General features: G+C 34.0%; 1 protein-coding gene across 1 annotated transcript; it reads left to right on the top strand.

The window, feature by feature from the left end:
* Positions 1-6,583: 6,583 nt before the first annotated feature.
* On the top strand, positions 6,584-16,172 carry LOC132738539 (copine family protein 1-like). The gene is made up of 6 exons (XM_060726044.1): positions 6,584-6,945; positions 9,629-9,763; positions 10,636-10,736; positions 14,181-14,297; positions 14,524-14,655; positions 15,436-16,172. Exons 2-6 carry the CDS (start codon positions 9,652-9,654, stop codon positions 15,745-15,747), a joined length of 774 nt encoding a protein of 257 aa, XP_060582027.1. The 5' UTR covers positions 6,584-6,945; positions 9,629-9,651; the 3' UTR covers positions 15,748-16,172.
* Positions 16,173-16,617: the final 445 nt, after the last annotated feature.

Below are 16,617 nucleotides of genomic sequence, written 5' to 3'. Positions count from 1 at the left end.
GTGCTTGTAAATTTTGAAAACAGAACTAGTAGAGTGTTTTGACAGTAGTGACATTGTCTGACCAACAGTCATGTATCTAGTTTGAATATATCTGATTTTGTAGTCTAAATTGTCGTTGTCCCGGAAAGCGATAACTGTATTTGATCACATGGCTGAGGAATAGATAATAAATTTATTATAAATTGTGTTGTTCACTGAATAAAAAATCTGGAATCCAAGCATGTATTCACTCGAAACAATAATAAAGGGTGCCCTTATTATCATGTTATTTTTACCAAAATATACAATCTCAATTGTTCAGCCCTTTCCGTCAATCTTCGAATTATTAATTAACGCCAAAGCGTTTCGATTGTTTAAGAATTTGGAGTTCTTCAAACCTCGTTACGTCCTATTTATTTTATGCTTTTCAGTGGATTACTGATTTATCCGTGAAAATTATATTTGATAATTTCACAGTGAAAATTATCAAAATATAATTTCACACTTTTCAATGACGAAACTACTTTCTTAAAATTTTCCCCATGTGGTACCTCAGTTTTATTTTTGCTGACAATTCTGACAATGTCAGGCTGTTTAGAGAAAAGCAAAGCTGAAATTGATAAATAACTTAAAGTCAAAAGTACGGTGGCACAAAGGTGACATGTGTGTGTTTTTATTTATCTTGTGGCCACGAGATATTATGTCGTGGCCACGATTTACTAAGTCGTGGCCACGAGATACATAAGTCGTGGCCACGAGATACTATGTCGTGGCCACGAGTTATTAAGTCGTGGCCACGAGATAGCTAAGTCGTTGCCACGAGATACTATGTCGTGGCCACGAGTTACTAAGTCGTGGCCACGAGATACGATGTCGTAGCCACGAGTTACTAAGTCGTGGCCACGAGATAGCTAAGTCGTGCCCACGAGATACTATGTCGTGGCCACGATTATGAAAACTTGAAAAGCAATGACAGCCATCAGCCCAAAGAATAAGTAAACAACCCAGCGTTCGTAAGGCAGCCTTTCAACAATTCCAAGTTTCCAATTTCTTAACAACTTTTTTAATGTTTACACATCTGTCCACACTTATCTATTGTCTGTTACAATCCTCAAATAAGTTTTCTTTTTTTTTAAAAGGTGTCTGACTAACAAATACTAATGATATCCCTCTGAATCAAACACAATTATTTTCCTCCCGTGACAATACACAACTTTTAAAAATGGCCGCCGCTTACATTTAACAGAGCCATGTAGGAGCACATTTGTCTCGGAGCACATTTGTCTCACGAAGTGTGACCGATGTGTTCGTAAACATTCATATTTGAAACAAATTGGAAATGAGACAGATGTGTTCGACACACAATAGAAAGGACACTCGAAGCACATTTGTCTCACATTTTTTCCATAAATTTCTTAGAAGGTTATAATTATGTCCATCTGTATACCGGCTACCAGCCATTGTTCTGTGTTTTCTGTATTTATAAAACCGTTTTTGGGTCACTTCCGGTCAGTCAAAAACTTCCTGCCTCTGCATAGGAGTCATATATTAACTTAAAGAGTATCCCTGTTCTGCATGTCACAATGAAAATTTCTACAATTGCAGCATCCAGAACCTAAACACATATGAAGCAAGTCTATTCTTATCGTTATCAATTGAGATACGTCTATTTTCAATGCTTAAAGTTTTATAGATGATTTATGGCACTAAAAATATTCTTAGCAAAAACAAGGTAGTATCTACGGTGGCATAAAGGGGACATAAGATTTTCTTTTTTATAAAGTGCGCACACGAAAGCTTTTCCGTGGCTACGCGATACGGACCACGAAGGCCCTTAAATGATCCATGAAGAAAATAAGAAGACCATAACACACGTATTTCGTTTTCAAATAAAAAGTCGTCATTTTACAAGAATTGCGGCTTTCAGATTCGCCATTGAAAAGGCACTTAAACATGCATGAGTTCCTAAAATAATCCGGGTAATGCCATAATTATGGAATATCGGGCCACTCAGAATCGGACGAGACGCGACATTCCGATGAGACACGAAGCGAGGCACGATATTGTAACAGGAGATCTCGCAATGTCGAAGTATCAAGTACCAAGAGATTTCAGAAATAAATAAATTTTTACTTCTTTAGATAGGACAAGTATGAATTTATTAATATTCAAATAATGATTTCTGAGTAAGTTAGATGTTTGTAACCCAAAGAAATTCGCGATAAATGTGAAATAATGCGTCATAAAAGTAGCAAAATGTAAAACAACTTTGATACAGAAAATTCTAAATCACTTCAACTGTACAAACTGCAAAAAAAAAAAAAAAAAAAAAAGAAACAGCAGATGAAAAATGCTTCAGGAAATAGCCAATGAGTAACTTTTTGGAGCTAAAAAAGTATACCAAAAATAAAAAGCTTTTGAGGGATACAAATAAAAGCATTTGTCAGACATGATGGGTCTTTAAGTAATTTTATGTAGACTATAAAGGAAATACTACTTAACGGTATATGACCTGGAATCAATTTCTTGCCTCGCGTCGACGAACGGGACGCGAAGCGAGACGCGAGATTTCGGCGAGATGCGAAACGAGTCAAGATATTGTATCATTCAATATAAACCGATTACGGTGTTCCGTTTGGACATAAGTAACATTTTGTCTCCCTGAAAAGCTATGCACAATGATACAAAGGTGAAATTGAGATGGTACGATGATTAAAACACGATGACACGTTTGAGAAAATAATATCGCGTTTTCACTATCATGACTTCGCAGACTCATCTTATCGTAGCATCGTACTTTCACCATCGTAACATCGTCATTCACCATAGTATCACCACGTTTTCATCATCGAGCCTTCGTTGTTTCACCATCGTACAATCGTTGTTTCACTATCGTACAATCGTCGTTTCACGTTCGTACCATTGTGTTTTCACCATCGCACCATCGCGTTTTCATCAACGTACCATCGTGCCATCGCTGTACTACGCCTTCAGGTTAAGTCAATCAATTTCTTGAATAAGATATATTAAAATTAATAGTTTACTGTAGATTTTCATAAAGAAAGCATAAGCAAACTTATTGATGATTACACTTGAGGTAAAACGGCGAACCTCGATTCATAAAAAGAATTTCTGCCGTGGGGAAATATGTGACAAATAATTCATAAAAAATGACATGAGACAAATGTGCTTTCTTGTCCCTTAAAAACACAAGAGACAAATGTGCTTTCTTTCCCTTAAAAAACTTGATCGGAACACATTTGTCACACAAATGAGTTTTTGGGTAGACATTTTAGGTCCCATTTGTCTCATGTCGGACAAATGCGACCGCATCGGTCTTACGTAAGACAAATGTGCTCCGAGACAAATGTGCTCCTACAGAGCCAGGTCTCATATACATGTACATTCGCAGTTAGTAACAGAAATATTGATATAAAAACAAGCGATCATTCATATTTTTTTAATAAAATGAATAATATCGGATTTAACTCAATACAAGATTGGAGCAGTTGCAGAAATCATGCTCACAAAATAGACAAATACCGTTTTTTGCCGATTTTTACATTTTTAATTCATTATCATACTTAAATCGGTGTGAAAAGATGAATTAGACCTATTAAAGTTCATTCCGTTGGGTAAAAAGGCAAGATTTCAGCATTTTATGATTCAAGCGCCTTGCCCGGTATATACCGGAATACGGTATTTAGTAATACGCTCCCTCACTCAATAATATCATCGCCATTTAAAGTTGATTGTCGAACTTATTTTGCAGTCCAAGACTTCTTGTATTTTATGAGAAATTCGACTAATACATGTACATAAAAGAGGCTACCAGTGGGGAATACAGATTTTAATATTAAAGTTAATATCAAGGAAATTTCGTGTTAACTTGTTTTTAAGCATAAAGTAAAAAGAAAATTTGTTTGTTTGTTGTGTCAGATGTAATTTTATTTCATGTCGTGAACTTTCAAAACAGTATTCTCACGAGTGGCGTAGCCACTCGTGAGAATACTGTTTTTAAAGCCCACTCGATGAAATAAAATTTCATCTTACACACAAACAAACAAATATCCTCTATATATTTTTGTTACAGAATTTCAAGTGTCAACAAAACAATGTTTATTGATAAAATGACTGTCATTTAAGAGACCGGGTATAAATCTGAGAGGGAACCAACTAATGGACCAATTTCCAAGGAGGAAAACACTGTAGCAGGAAGGTCGTTTCGCGTATCTTTAAGATATATTTAAGATGAAGATATAATTACCCGTGCTGATCACCTACGATTTATGCGATGATCATATCACATTCGCTAAAGTTTTGTAAACTTCATATAGCTATCTCCAAAACTACGGAATGCCGTTAGGGCCATCGCCTATGAATGGCTTGATCTGAAACGCGATACTCGACAGTACGATGATGAAAACGCGAAATCACGATACTACGATGGTGAAAACGCGACAGTACGATGATGAAAACACGACAGTACGATGACGAAAACACGATAATACGACAATACGATGATGATAATACGATAAACTATCGTGTTTTCATCATCGTACTTTCGCGTTTTCACCATCGTAATTTCGTGATTTCGCGTTTTCATCATCGTACTGTCGTGTTTTCATCATCGTACTATCGCGTTTTCACCATCGTACTATCGCGTTTTCATCATCGTACTTTCGTGTTTTCATCATCGTACTATCGCGTTTTCACTATCGTACTGTCGTGTTTTCATCATCGTACTATCGCGTTTTCATCATCGTAGTTTCGTGATTTCATCATCGTAGTATCGCGTTTTCACCATCGTAGTTTCGTGGTTTCGCGTTTTCACCATCGTACTTTCGACTATCGCGTTTCAGATCAACACATTCACAGGCGATGGCCCTAACGGCATTCCGTACAAAACGGCACGGTGAAATCTACAAAATACTCGGGGTCAACATAGCGAACAGCAATTTATTCCTCATACAATAAAAAAATCCTATGAAATTCAAATATCTTCATAGATGTAAAGATAATAGATCTTCTTACATTTTATAGCCTACATAATACACATTTACTCGTTTCAAAATTCGATATTGTTTACTAGGGAATTAACCTGAGTAACAGTAATTAAACCAGTTAAAAAGAATTGCTTCCCTTTAAACAGTATATAAAAGTAGTAATATAGCATGCATTTCTTCATTACAAATTAAAAAAAAATGGTTTCTATTATTAACTGGGACTTACATATATACAGTACTTATACAGGGGGTCGAACGTATAGCGGTGCGATACACCTGTATTTAAATTGTTATATTTCAAGTCCTAGATAAGCACTGAAAGTAGAACACACATTGGAATGAAAAATTTGGGATGAATTTCAAAAAGGACCAAATTCAGGATTTTTTGTTATACGCGTTAACAAAAATAATGGTACATTAAAAATTATGAATAAATTTGCATGGCGTGTTGATATGTTGAAACATTATTCATAAATATAATGGCATAAAAATAATGGCAGACTGTTAGTCATGTATGAGGAAGTTCATGCAAGTCAAAGATATAAAGGCTACTTGACAATGGTGATAAATAAGGAGCTATTGTTAATACTAATACTGTCTGACCCACTAGTGTGTTTACATTCATATTAAGTAAAAAAAAAAACGGCAAAATAAAAGTACCACAACCCAAGCATAACACCTCATGTTAAAACTGCAGACGAAAGTTTCTGTTGTAAAAATGTCACAGTATTCGGCAAATCAACTTAAACCACCATAAACACAAAATAGATTTAACTTATAACAGCAAAAATTCGGGATATAAGGGTCGATTTCAATAGTCACGTTAAAAAAATGTGTTAGACCTTAAAAAAGAAAGCAGCTATTAAATGACCGAAAAGAACCTTTGGAAAAGACACTTTCAAAATGATAATACTATTATATAATAATTTGTAAAAAAATGGCCAACGTTTATACTTAAAATATGTTTATAACGAATTTATAAAGAGTGCAATTTATTGCTGAATATGTTTGTATTTCATTTCCTGCAGATTCCCCAGTTCGGTATTTATTACCATAGCGCGACTGACCCTTTCGTTATCGGAATATTTTCGGCTTTTATGACTGACAAACGCCATTGCCCTTTTGCAACATAAAAGACGTCGCACTTCGGCGCGGACGCCAAAAATGAATTGATCTTGGCAGTCTTATGACAGTTATATACGTAATGATGTTCCTTTAAAGTGACGCCCATCCAAGTGCATAGATTAAAGTCTAAATAACTTACTTTTAACATATTTGTGTCAAACACAAACAATTAAAATAAATACAACGTAAGTGTAAACTAATCTCTTGAAATATATTACTAATACGACTCAACATGACAGCAAAACATGAACATAATGTCACTTTAGATATAACTAATTGTCAGTCTGGACGTAAAGGCATGTTTATATTTCATCCTTGCTCTTTCGTTAAAAGTCATGGGTCAGCATACCCTAAATTTGTCTTTTGTTTACAGGGACGTTAAGGATTACGAACCCTAAAGAATCGTTTTACATTTTTGTCATGTCAGAGGGTCTTTTCCACTTTGTCGTCATTCTTTTTTGGATAGAATTTCAATCAGTCGTCTCGAATACATTCTCGTTAGGGTCCTTAAGTCTTAATTACTATTGATTACATAGCGTACTTAATGTTGGGTTTTTATTTTATTTATTGACACAGTTTGAGACAGTGATACAGTGTGATAATTAAACTGATTGTCTACATGAGTACTTACTGTATGTTTACAATGAGATGGCATACAAAATAACGTCTCCAGGGAGCTGGTGCGTGTAGCTAATCATGATACAATTGTCTACAATCAACTTTCCATTGGACATTAGGTTCGTCTTTATCCGAGATATCATTACGACGTATTAGAATTATATTATAAAGAACATTTCTGAAGGGGATTGGATAAAATGATATAGACTTGTAAATGGTAAGTTACATTTAAATACGTTATAATTATTGAACAATTTGGTGTATTTTAGAATATAAAAAAATGGTTCTCTCGTTTGCGTATGTAATTTAGTTTGGTACATTTTTATAAATATCATTATGTACTTGCAACGCCTAACACTTGATTTTGCGTCTTATTCCTTTTTCTACAAATTATACATTTTTTCGGCCGAAGGCCGGTCTGTTTTCAGTTTGACTTCCTGTTAAATTTACAGGGAACAACTGAATTTATGTAAAAATTTCATTGGTCATTTTAAAATAACAATCTGAAATCTCGGAATCTGATTGGCCATTGTCAAACTAGTAAAATGACATAAAGGATTTTTCTGACATGGTATCTGGAAACGAACTATCTACTTTCATAAGTTCTTTTACTATCAAGTTAAATTTCAGATACTTAAGTTCTGTTTAAGCATGCCTTCTCCTACACATTATAAGTTCTATATTGCCATGCATCCTGCATATTATTTTACGCTGTCAAGTTATAAATGTTGTCAAACATAAGCGAAACCACAAAGTACGTCCACTTTCCCCGTTTACTCATGATCACGTGCATGAAAAAATCGGAAAGCACACAAAAAACGAACTTATATGGTATTTAATTTAATTTTCAGTTATATACAATGTTTATAATTTTCATATGTTTTACATATATATGAAGTATCTATTTAACCGCTTACGATTGAATTGTTTGTTAAAAATAAATGTTTGTCAAAGTATTTTAGATTATTTTTCGGATTTTAGGTTTCTTTCGTTAGTTCCAAAGGTGTTGCAAATCTGTTGATTCGGGTATTTCGTATCAACAAAACATTGTCATTTTCAAACTTTCAATTAGAATTTCGATTGGAACAAACTTCAATAACTTAAATGTTTTTCTTTTAGCTAAAACGACAGTAACAATAATAAAAATAAAATATTACATGACGGTAAAAAATGAACTGAGACGAAACAAAATGAGTACGAAATAAATTGTTTTGTTTGTAGTTCTTATTAACTTTTACTTTACTTTTAGAGAAATAACTTCAGACTTAAGATTTTGTTTCTATTAAAATATTTTGTATTTGCCAACATATGCATATGATTTTAATAATTCAAAAATTTAAACGTACTAGACTCAACATCATAATTCTTATGATTCTTTTTTCCATGTTTCCTAAATACGATATGCAAATGAACCAGTTTTAGTTCGGCCGAGTATATTTTTTAAAGATACTTCTTGTTTAATAATTCCGACAGTAAAGTGAAATAAAGAACAACATGTTGTACGATTATTTTAATATTTATTGCTTTGTAATACGTCAATTAGCATTTTATATTATCTCATAGAACTTTCGGATTCTCTTAACTTGATGTAATTTATCTATCACGTCGTTTTGAAACAACAGAACAAGATATTGATAATTATATATGATCGGTAAATGAACCTTTTATCATTTCGAGATATCAGCTCGTGTAATGATCAAATCTAAAATGTTTCAAATTTGCATAAAAGCATTATTGCGCGATCTGACTTTAAACAAAATAAGACACTTTAAATCCCATATCTTATTTTACAACATCTGGACATCTTTATGTCATGTTTTATTCAGAAAGAAATGATGTAAGATGTGATACAATTACAACATTACAGACATCAATACATATCAACTTACACGTCATTTTAAAGCTGTTCTAGATCAAACATGAAATAAATAACTTGTAAGTGACATCGCCTTATTTTTCGGAAATCTATAGATAAACAAATATTTTCTCGCTTTTATTCAATAATGTGAAAACTGTAGAAAACACTCGGAGTACATCCATAACTCTGCCGGCAAAGTCGGGGATGATCCAGGAACATCCGGCATCCGACCCCGGATGGAATAAAATATTTAATATCAACGGGGTGGTCCGGGATGATCCGGAAAGTATAGCTTTGCCGGCTTCATCCTTAGCTCTGCCGGGAACGACCGGGGTTACACCAGGGAAGCACCGTAGCTCTGCCGGTACAAACCGGGGATGATCCGGGGTAAGATATAGCCGGTAGAGCTACGGAAGAGCCCCGGTGAATGCTAGCAGAGCCCTGGTGAATGCCGGCAGAGCTCCAGAGGATACAGGCAGAGCCCCGGAGGATGACGATTGACCTACGATTGATCCCGGTAGAGCCCCGGTAAATCCCGGTTCATTTGAAAAGAATCACGACAATTTGCGATGATTGCACTTGTTTGTATTAAAACCGTTCCCATTCCCTTCTATCCAGTCTTGCGTAAGGAATTTTTAGAAAATCATCATGAATTACTGTTCTGGAACAATAGATATCATATTAAATAAAAGTTATGTATCAATGTAATCATCCTCGCGCGTTTTCAATCCACCGGGATTCTACCGGGGCTCTGCCTGGATCGTCCTGGGCTCTGCCGGAGCTCTGCCTGGGTCAACCTGGGCTCTTCAGGCGTCATTCGGAAACGACCGGGGACACACCGGCATGAACCGTAGCTTCACCTGGGCTCTGTCTGGATGATCCGGAGCGCATCCTGGGTGGCTAGTTGGGAATTACCGTAGTGCTGCCGGGGTAAGTGTGACCACAACAATAATTTCACCCCGGAGCGTCCCAGATCATCCCAATAACTTACCGGGTTGGTCAAACTTCTCAATAAATTGCCGACGGTTTTGTTGTCTTTCAGCTCAACCTAACTAGTCTTCAACAATGTCTACTGCTGATGCTATAAGTGACGATGACGAGAAGGGATATGAAACGCTTGAAGAAGTCACTAAAGCCATAAAGAAAGCTGGAGTAAACAGCTGTGGACTTATATTTGGTAAATTATCACAGCTTCATATTTTGAAGCGATACCATTGTAATCTTCAGTGCTATCATAAAATAATGTAAATACAGAACCATGACAAAGTATGACACAGACAAAATACTCGTATAAGGCATCAAATGGTTGGCCATTGTTTAATCGAATCAATCATTTAATTAACGTAAATACATGGACATCAAGGTCATAGGGTTTTGTTAAATTAGACTTAAACAATACATCATGTACAAACATTAACCTAAATAAAATTCAAATATAGGTTTTATGTTTTTTAGTTTTGTGTTGTTATTATTGTTAATGTTGCTGCTTTTTTGTTTCCGTTTATCATCGCACATGTATTAAAATTATCAATACAATCCAGTCCAGTACAGTCCAGTCCAGTCCAGTCCAGCAACGGAAATACAATACAATACAGCTCAACATAACACAATACAAAACAATTGTCAAAGGATATTCCAAGTCATTATCTTTGTAATGATTTGTATCATAGTTTGGAGACCTTTCTTTGAAAATGTGTCAGAGTTAAATCGTATAGTTACCCGCGCTCCAGAGCATGCCCATTTATTGGCTCATTTTTGCTGGGGTTTACTTATTGTGACGGCAGAGAAAAGGAAAGCGATAGAAATATCATATCCAGATGTTCGTTGATTGGTTGCTTTTTTCTGGGGTTTCATATTGTGACAACAGGGCACATGTTTTTATGTTTGACTATGATACAAACATCAAAACACTCGGCAATCTGATTTATACTCGTGGGCTACACCCTCTCGTACAAATCAGATAGCCTCGTGTTTCGATGCTCTTTCTATTTCTAAGATTGATACAATGCACGTTGATAACTGTTATTATCAGCATGATTTCTATTGCAGGAATAGACTATACAATAAGTAATAAACTTCAAGGACAAAAGACATTTGATGGCCATAGTCTGCATGACGTTTCTAAAGATAGAATCAACCCGTACCAAGAGGTTTGTTTTGTGTAGGTTTATTATCAACCATTTGGTGGCTATACGTAACCACCGTTCCATAGTTTGTTGTAAAGATATTTATATGAAATAAAGCTATATTATTTGATAATAATTTATCTAATCAGTATGATATAAGAATTTCTTTATTAGATTTAACCTAACAAATGCACTTGTAAATGATGATTATACGTTTTGTTAAAAGAAAAATAAACAAGGAAAATAATTATCAGCATACATGTTTTTTCATAACGTTATATTAATGTTAAAGTTAATAATTAAAAATTATTTTAGTATATTATACACATTACACAATACCAAATGTATATATTCCGGATATAACATGTTTAAACGTATGTAAAGTGAAAAAAGACCATCCCACATCCCCACCCCGAAAAAAACAATGTAAATAATGAGAGATCAGACTTAGACCAGATATCTGGAACGAGTAAAGTCTGAGTAGTATGAACACATCTTCGGATGTTTTTGATTCAAAATGTCGACAAATAAATGTTTTTTTATATTATTTTCTTCCTAAGCCGGTGCCGGGGAGCGTGTATGATAACACACCATTTCCACTGCCGGCCATGAGCAGGCTCAATTAAACCGGATGTGCAATATTATCAATTTTACTTTTTGGCCTTCTTAAGGAATTATTTTTCTCTCTGTTTTAGATTATAAGTCAGCATTGAGATGTAAAGTTATGTTCATTTAAAATTCTTATAATATATTGTTTTAAACGTCAAGTTTCACTAGCTATAAAGATCTTCATCTGTAGTTACAAACGAAACAAGTTATTCAGTTTTTTTTTCAGAATTGCATAGACATTTGACAAGAGATAATATAGTAAAAAGTTTACATTTTGGGCCTTGGGAAAAATATTACAACAACTTGTTTTTTTGGTGTTTTTTTTTTTAAAGAAGAAGATATATTGTTCATAAAGGTACAAATACTGGTTAAAGCATTCATCCAAAAATTTTTTTCTTAAATTAGTTAACTTAAAATTAAAAACAACGGCGGAAAAAGTATCCCAAGGGGGAATTTTCCCTTCTTTTAAAAGCTCAAATTTTGGCGTTCATTATAAAATGCCTAAGACTTTGTTGTTTGTTTCAAAAAGGACTATCTGGACCACCATGGAAAAAATGGGAATTTTCCGCATTTGGTAAAAATCAGGAAACCGGGCTGTTCAAATATAGGTAATATGTATACTAGGGGAGACTTTGTCTTTTTTTTACATATAGGTAATATGTATACATGGGGAGTTTTTGTCTGTTTTTTACATATAGGTAATATGTATAGTAGGGGAGACTTTTTCTTGCATAGCAGACTGGCGTTTCTGTGAGTTTTACCCATGCCGGAAATTTCATCTGGCATGGGGGGTGCCAGATGAGTCGCGTGCCAAACAACAACGTCATTTTAGCGCCATTTATGAATGAACGGCGTTAAAATGACAATCGTTTTAGAAGGGAAATATGTCTTAGGATGACGTCATTTGGCCGTTGTTATTTAAGTTGAAAGTTCTTTACGCTTTTGTAAGAAAGTTCTACGTTTTTTTTAAGGGGAAAAATAGGAGGGATAAAAATGATTTAAAAATTTCCATGAACATATTTTCATATTGGGGGTTAAACCTTTTTTAAAAAAAAATTTTTTTTTGGGGAAAAAATTTTTAAAGGGGGAAAAAGGGAAAATTTTTGGCCAAGAAAAAAATTTTTCCCAAAATTTTTGCAGTTGGATGGGAAATCCTTTCCCTGGGAAAACCCCGCCCCAAGGGCGGTAATTTTGGCAAGGCTCGTTACCGCCCAATGGGGGCCCCCTCCGGGAGGGGATTTCCGGCCAAACCCCCAACATTTTGACAGATTTTTATTTTTTCTTGCTTAGCAAAACTGGCGTTTTCCGTGATTTTTCCCCATCCCGGGAAAAATTTAAATTTTGGAGGGGGGGTGCCAGTTTGAGTCGCTTTGCCAAAAAAACAACGTCTTTTTTAGCGCATTTTAAATGAATAAACCCCGCGGTAAAAGGGACGTCGTTTTGGGAAGGGAAATTTTGTGCTTGGGAAATGACGTAAATTTCCCCTTTGTTTTTAAAATTTGGGTAATTCCCATCCCTTTTTTTAAAAAAAATAGTTGGGGAAATGAAAGGGATTTTAAATTTTCCCAGAAAAATATATATTGAGGAAAAACTTTTAAAAAATATGAAATAAATAGGGCAGAAATATGCAAGAAAAAAATATCTACTTTATTTTTGGGGTTCGGACCTAAATATCCGTCCCTCGGGAACCCCCCCCATGGGGGGTTAACTGGGCAACCCTCGTTACCGCCCAATAGGCGGGTCCCCTCGGGACGGATATTCCGGTCCGAACTGCAACATATAACATATATTATTAGTCTGTTTTTTACATATAGGTAATATGTATACTAGGGGAGACTTTGTCTGTTTTTTACATATAGGTAATATGTATACTAGGGGAGACTTTGTCTGTTTTTTACATATAGGTAATATGCATACTAGGGGAGACTTTGTCTGTTTTTTACATATAGGTAATATGCATACTAGGGAGACTTTGTCTGTTTTTTTACATTTAGGTAAATATGTATACTAGGGGAGACTTTGTCTGTTTTTTTACATATAGGTAATATGTATACTAGAGGAGACTTTGTCTGTTTTTTTACATATAGGTAATATGTATACTAGAGGAGACTTTGTCTGTTTTTTACATATAGGTAATATGCATACTAGAGGAGACTTTGTCTGTTTTTTACATATAGGTAATATGCATACTAGGGGAGACTTTGTCTGTTTTTTACATATAAGGTAATATGCATACTAGGGGAGACTTTGTCTGTTGTCTGTTTTTTACATCTATAGGTAATATGTATACTAGGGGAGACTTTGTCTGTTTTTTACATATAGGTAATATGTATACTAGGGGAGACTTTGTCTTTTTTTTACATATAGGTAATATGTATACATGGGGAGTTTTTGTCTGTTTTTTACATATAGGTAATATGCATACTAGGGGAGACTTTGTCTGTTTTTTTACATATAGGTAATATGCATACTAGGGGAGACTTTGTCTGTTTTTTTACATATAGGTAATATGCATACTAGGGGAGGACTTTGTCTGTTTTTTTTACATATAGGTAATATGCATACTTAGGGGAGACTTTGTCTGTTTTTTACATATAGGTAATATGCATACTAGGGGAGACTTTGTCTGTTTTTTACATATAGGTAATATGCATACTAGGGAGACTTTTTGTCTTTTTTTACATATAGGTAATATATACTAGGGGAGACTTTGTCTGTTTTTTACATATAGGTAATATGCATACTAGGGGAGACTTTGTCTGTTTTTTACATATAGGTAATATGCATACTAGGGGAGACTTTGTCTGTTTTTTACATATATGTAAACTAGAGGAGACTTTGTCTGTTTTTTACATATAGGTAATATGTATACTAGGGGAGACTTTGGAACCTTTGGACGATGATGGCTCCATTAATGCTTTTGGTTTTGGAGACAGAAAGAGTAAAGATAAAAAGACATTTCCGTTCAAACCCCAGGTAAAATGAAGTTACACGCAACCTTTTTTCACGTACACGTGACAAATATTAACAACATTTGACGAATACTAATTGAAATACAAAGATAAACAAATGCATATAGTGAGTTCATGAAAAAAAATCAAAACATTTTCTGATTAAAATACATGTATTAGCAACCAGTTTGCATGTTAGATAATGTAAACTATATATGTATTACTACATGCAGTTATTTGTTATTTTCTAGGGAGAATGTGATGGATTTGCAGAAGTGTTAGATGTTTATAATGAAATAACACCCAAGATCAGAATGGGGGGACCAACAAATTTTGCTCCACTTATCAAGAAGGCGGTGGACATTGTCAGGAAAAATCAGGAGGTAAAATGATATGATCACGTTCTCTTATAATGTTATAAAAACCTTGTTTTTGTTTTAATTTATTTCAACATGGTCAAAGTGTCATTTATTTAACTCTAAGCCTAATAACATTAACTTAAAGTGGATTGGTCTACAAGGGACACATTTTCTATATGTATTTAAAGTATTGATAACAACAATAGAAACGTTTCATTTGGATATTCTTATTAAATATTTTTTGAAATAAAAATGTCAATTAAGTTTAAAATAATTCATGTAGAACATCAATTTGATGAAAAATAATGTCATGTTCTAGAATGATTTACTATCTGCTGTTTACAGATATGTAATATCGGACCATATTTCTCACACTTTACAGCAGACATGATTGTATAACCATTTCGTAGTTTGTTGTCATCTATGATGCTAAATATTATCATTATAATTATGTACAGTATAGATACTTCTCACATAGCAATTATTACCTCCACTTGTCTCTATTTCGGGGTCCATTCCCAATATTTCACATGCTTTAAATAAGATAAAAATCTCTCCGAATTCTATCATCTTCATGAAATCTGATAAAAATCTGTAACATAATGGTGCTATAATCATATTTTGTTGCATATCTATTAATTTAAAAGAATCTGACAGTTCACCTAAATCAGCTGTTTATATTATTTTTTCCTATTTTGGAGTTATATTATATAGAATATTGGAAATGGGTAAACATTTGCTGACTAGTTTATTTATGAATATTATCATATGTGTCCACATATGTTCAATTATGTCTTTCTGTAGTATCACATCCTAGTCATAGTAGCTGACGGACAGGTAACCAGCGAGGAGGAAACCATTCAAGCCATTGTTGATGCCTCCAACTTCCCTCTTTCTATCATCGTCATTGGTGTTGGTGACGGTCCATGGAATGTTATGAATGATTTAGACGAAAAGTTACCATCTAGAAAATTCGATAATTTTAAGTTTGTCGACTTTCATGAGATCAAAGGTTCAGCTAGAAATCCACAAACTGCTATAGCGATAGAAGCATTATCGGAGATTCCCGAACAATACAAAGCTATCCGGAAACTTAAACTTATAGAAAACATGTGAATTCCATGATCACAATGTATGTTTAAAATAATATAGTACGTGTACATTTGAAATTAACATAAAATTTACAACTTCTGTGACACAGCTTTACATTAACATAAAATCTGATTTAATTAAAGACTTTAAAAGAGTCATACTGTGTGAGCATATAACGCTATGACATTAATTCACATTTCTTAATCTAACATACATTATATTTAATCAATTTATGTGTCAAGAAATCGTTACAAAATGGAGTGTGTATGCAACAATGTTGTTGTTTTTTGTCGACAGTCCTCATTATATACATTGTATTTACAAAAGCTGTAAATCTTAAATATAAAAGGAAAACCACTAAGGTCCAAAAAGTATAAAAACGTTAAATTTGAATTTCTTATATAGATCAACTGATACATTTAGATTAGAAAGATATGCAAAATATAATTAGTAAATATACTCTGAAATAAATTGAAAATCGTATTTTTTTTGTTAGCCCGATTCTCAAGCGATGCAACGCTTTTCAATTTTTGGGCCATTTTTAACAATTAGAATAATAACTCAAAGTGAGCGAAAATTCTGTTATTTTGGTCTAGACTAACATTAAATAAAACAAAAAACCCGAAAAATCATTTCCAGTTTATTTATGTCAAAACAACGAAGTGGAGTCCCTTTAAAGCTTTTTACGATCTGAGTACGGACATTTCTACGCACTGAGAAATTCGTAATTTGCTTGATTACTAACACACAGAGTTTACAACCTGTAGCAAATGCCAGTCTGGTTTTCTACTTCCCACATTTCCTCAATTAATTTATTGCTTATTTTCGCGTTGTAGTTTGAAAATAAAATGTTTTAATACATTTGCATTGCCAAAATCCTTGAACTTTTGACAA

The sequence above is a fragment of the Ruditapes philippinarum genome, unplaced genomic scaffold, assembly GCF_026571515.1.
Source record: "Ruditapes philippinarum isolate M1 unplaced genomic scaffold, ASM2657151v2 ctg11698_1_1_1_1, whole genome shotgun sequence".
Taxonomy (NCBI): Eukaryota; Metazoa; Mollusca; class Bivalvia; order Venerida; family Veneridae; genus Ruditapes; species Ruditapes philippinarum.
The sequence above is the reverse complement of the archived record's forward strand: the minus strand, read 5'-3'. Positions and strand labels throughout refer to the sequence as shown.

What these genes read in the sequence shown, in the direction of transcription:
- LOC132738539 (XM_060726044.1), top strand. Translation starts at nt 9,652, where the DNA reads ATGTCTACTGCTGATGCTATAAGTGACGATGACGAGAAGGGATATGAA. An exon ending in CAGCTGTGGACTTATATTTG is followed by an intron (nt 9,764 to 10,635) that starts GTAAATTATCAC and finishes TTTCTATTGCAG; the next exon opens with GAATAGACTATACAATAAGT. An exon ending in GAATCAACCCGTACCAAGAG is followed by an intron (nt 10,737 to 14,180) that starts GTTTGTTTTGTG and finishes TTTTACATATAG; the next exon opens with GTAATATGTATACTAGGGGA.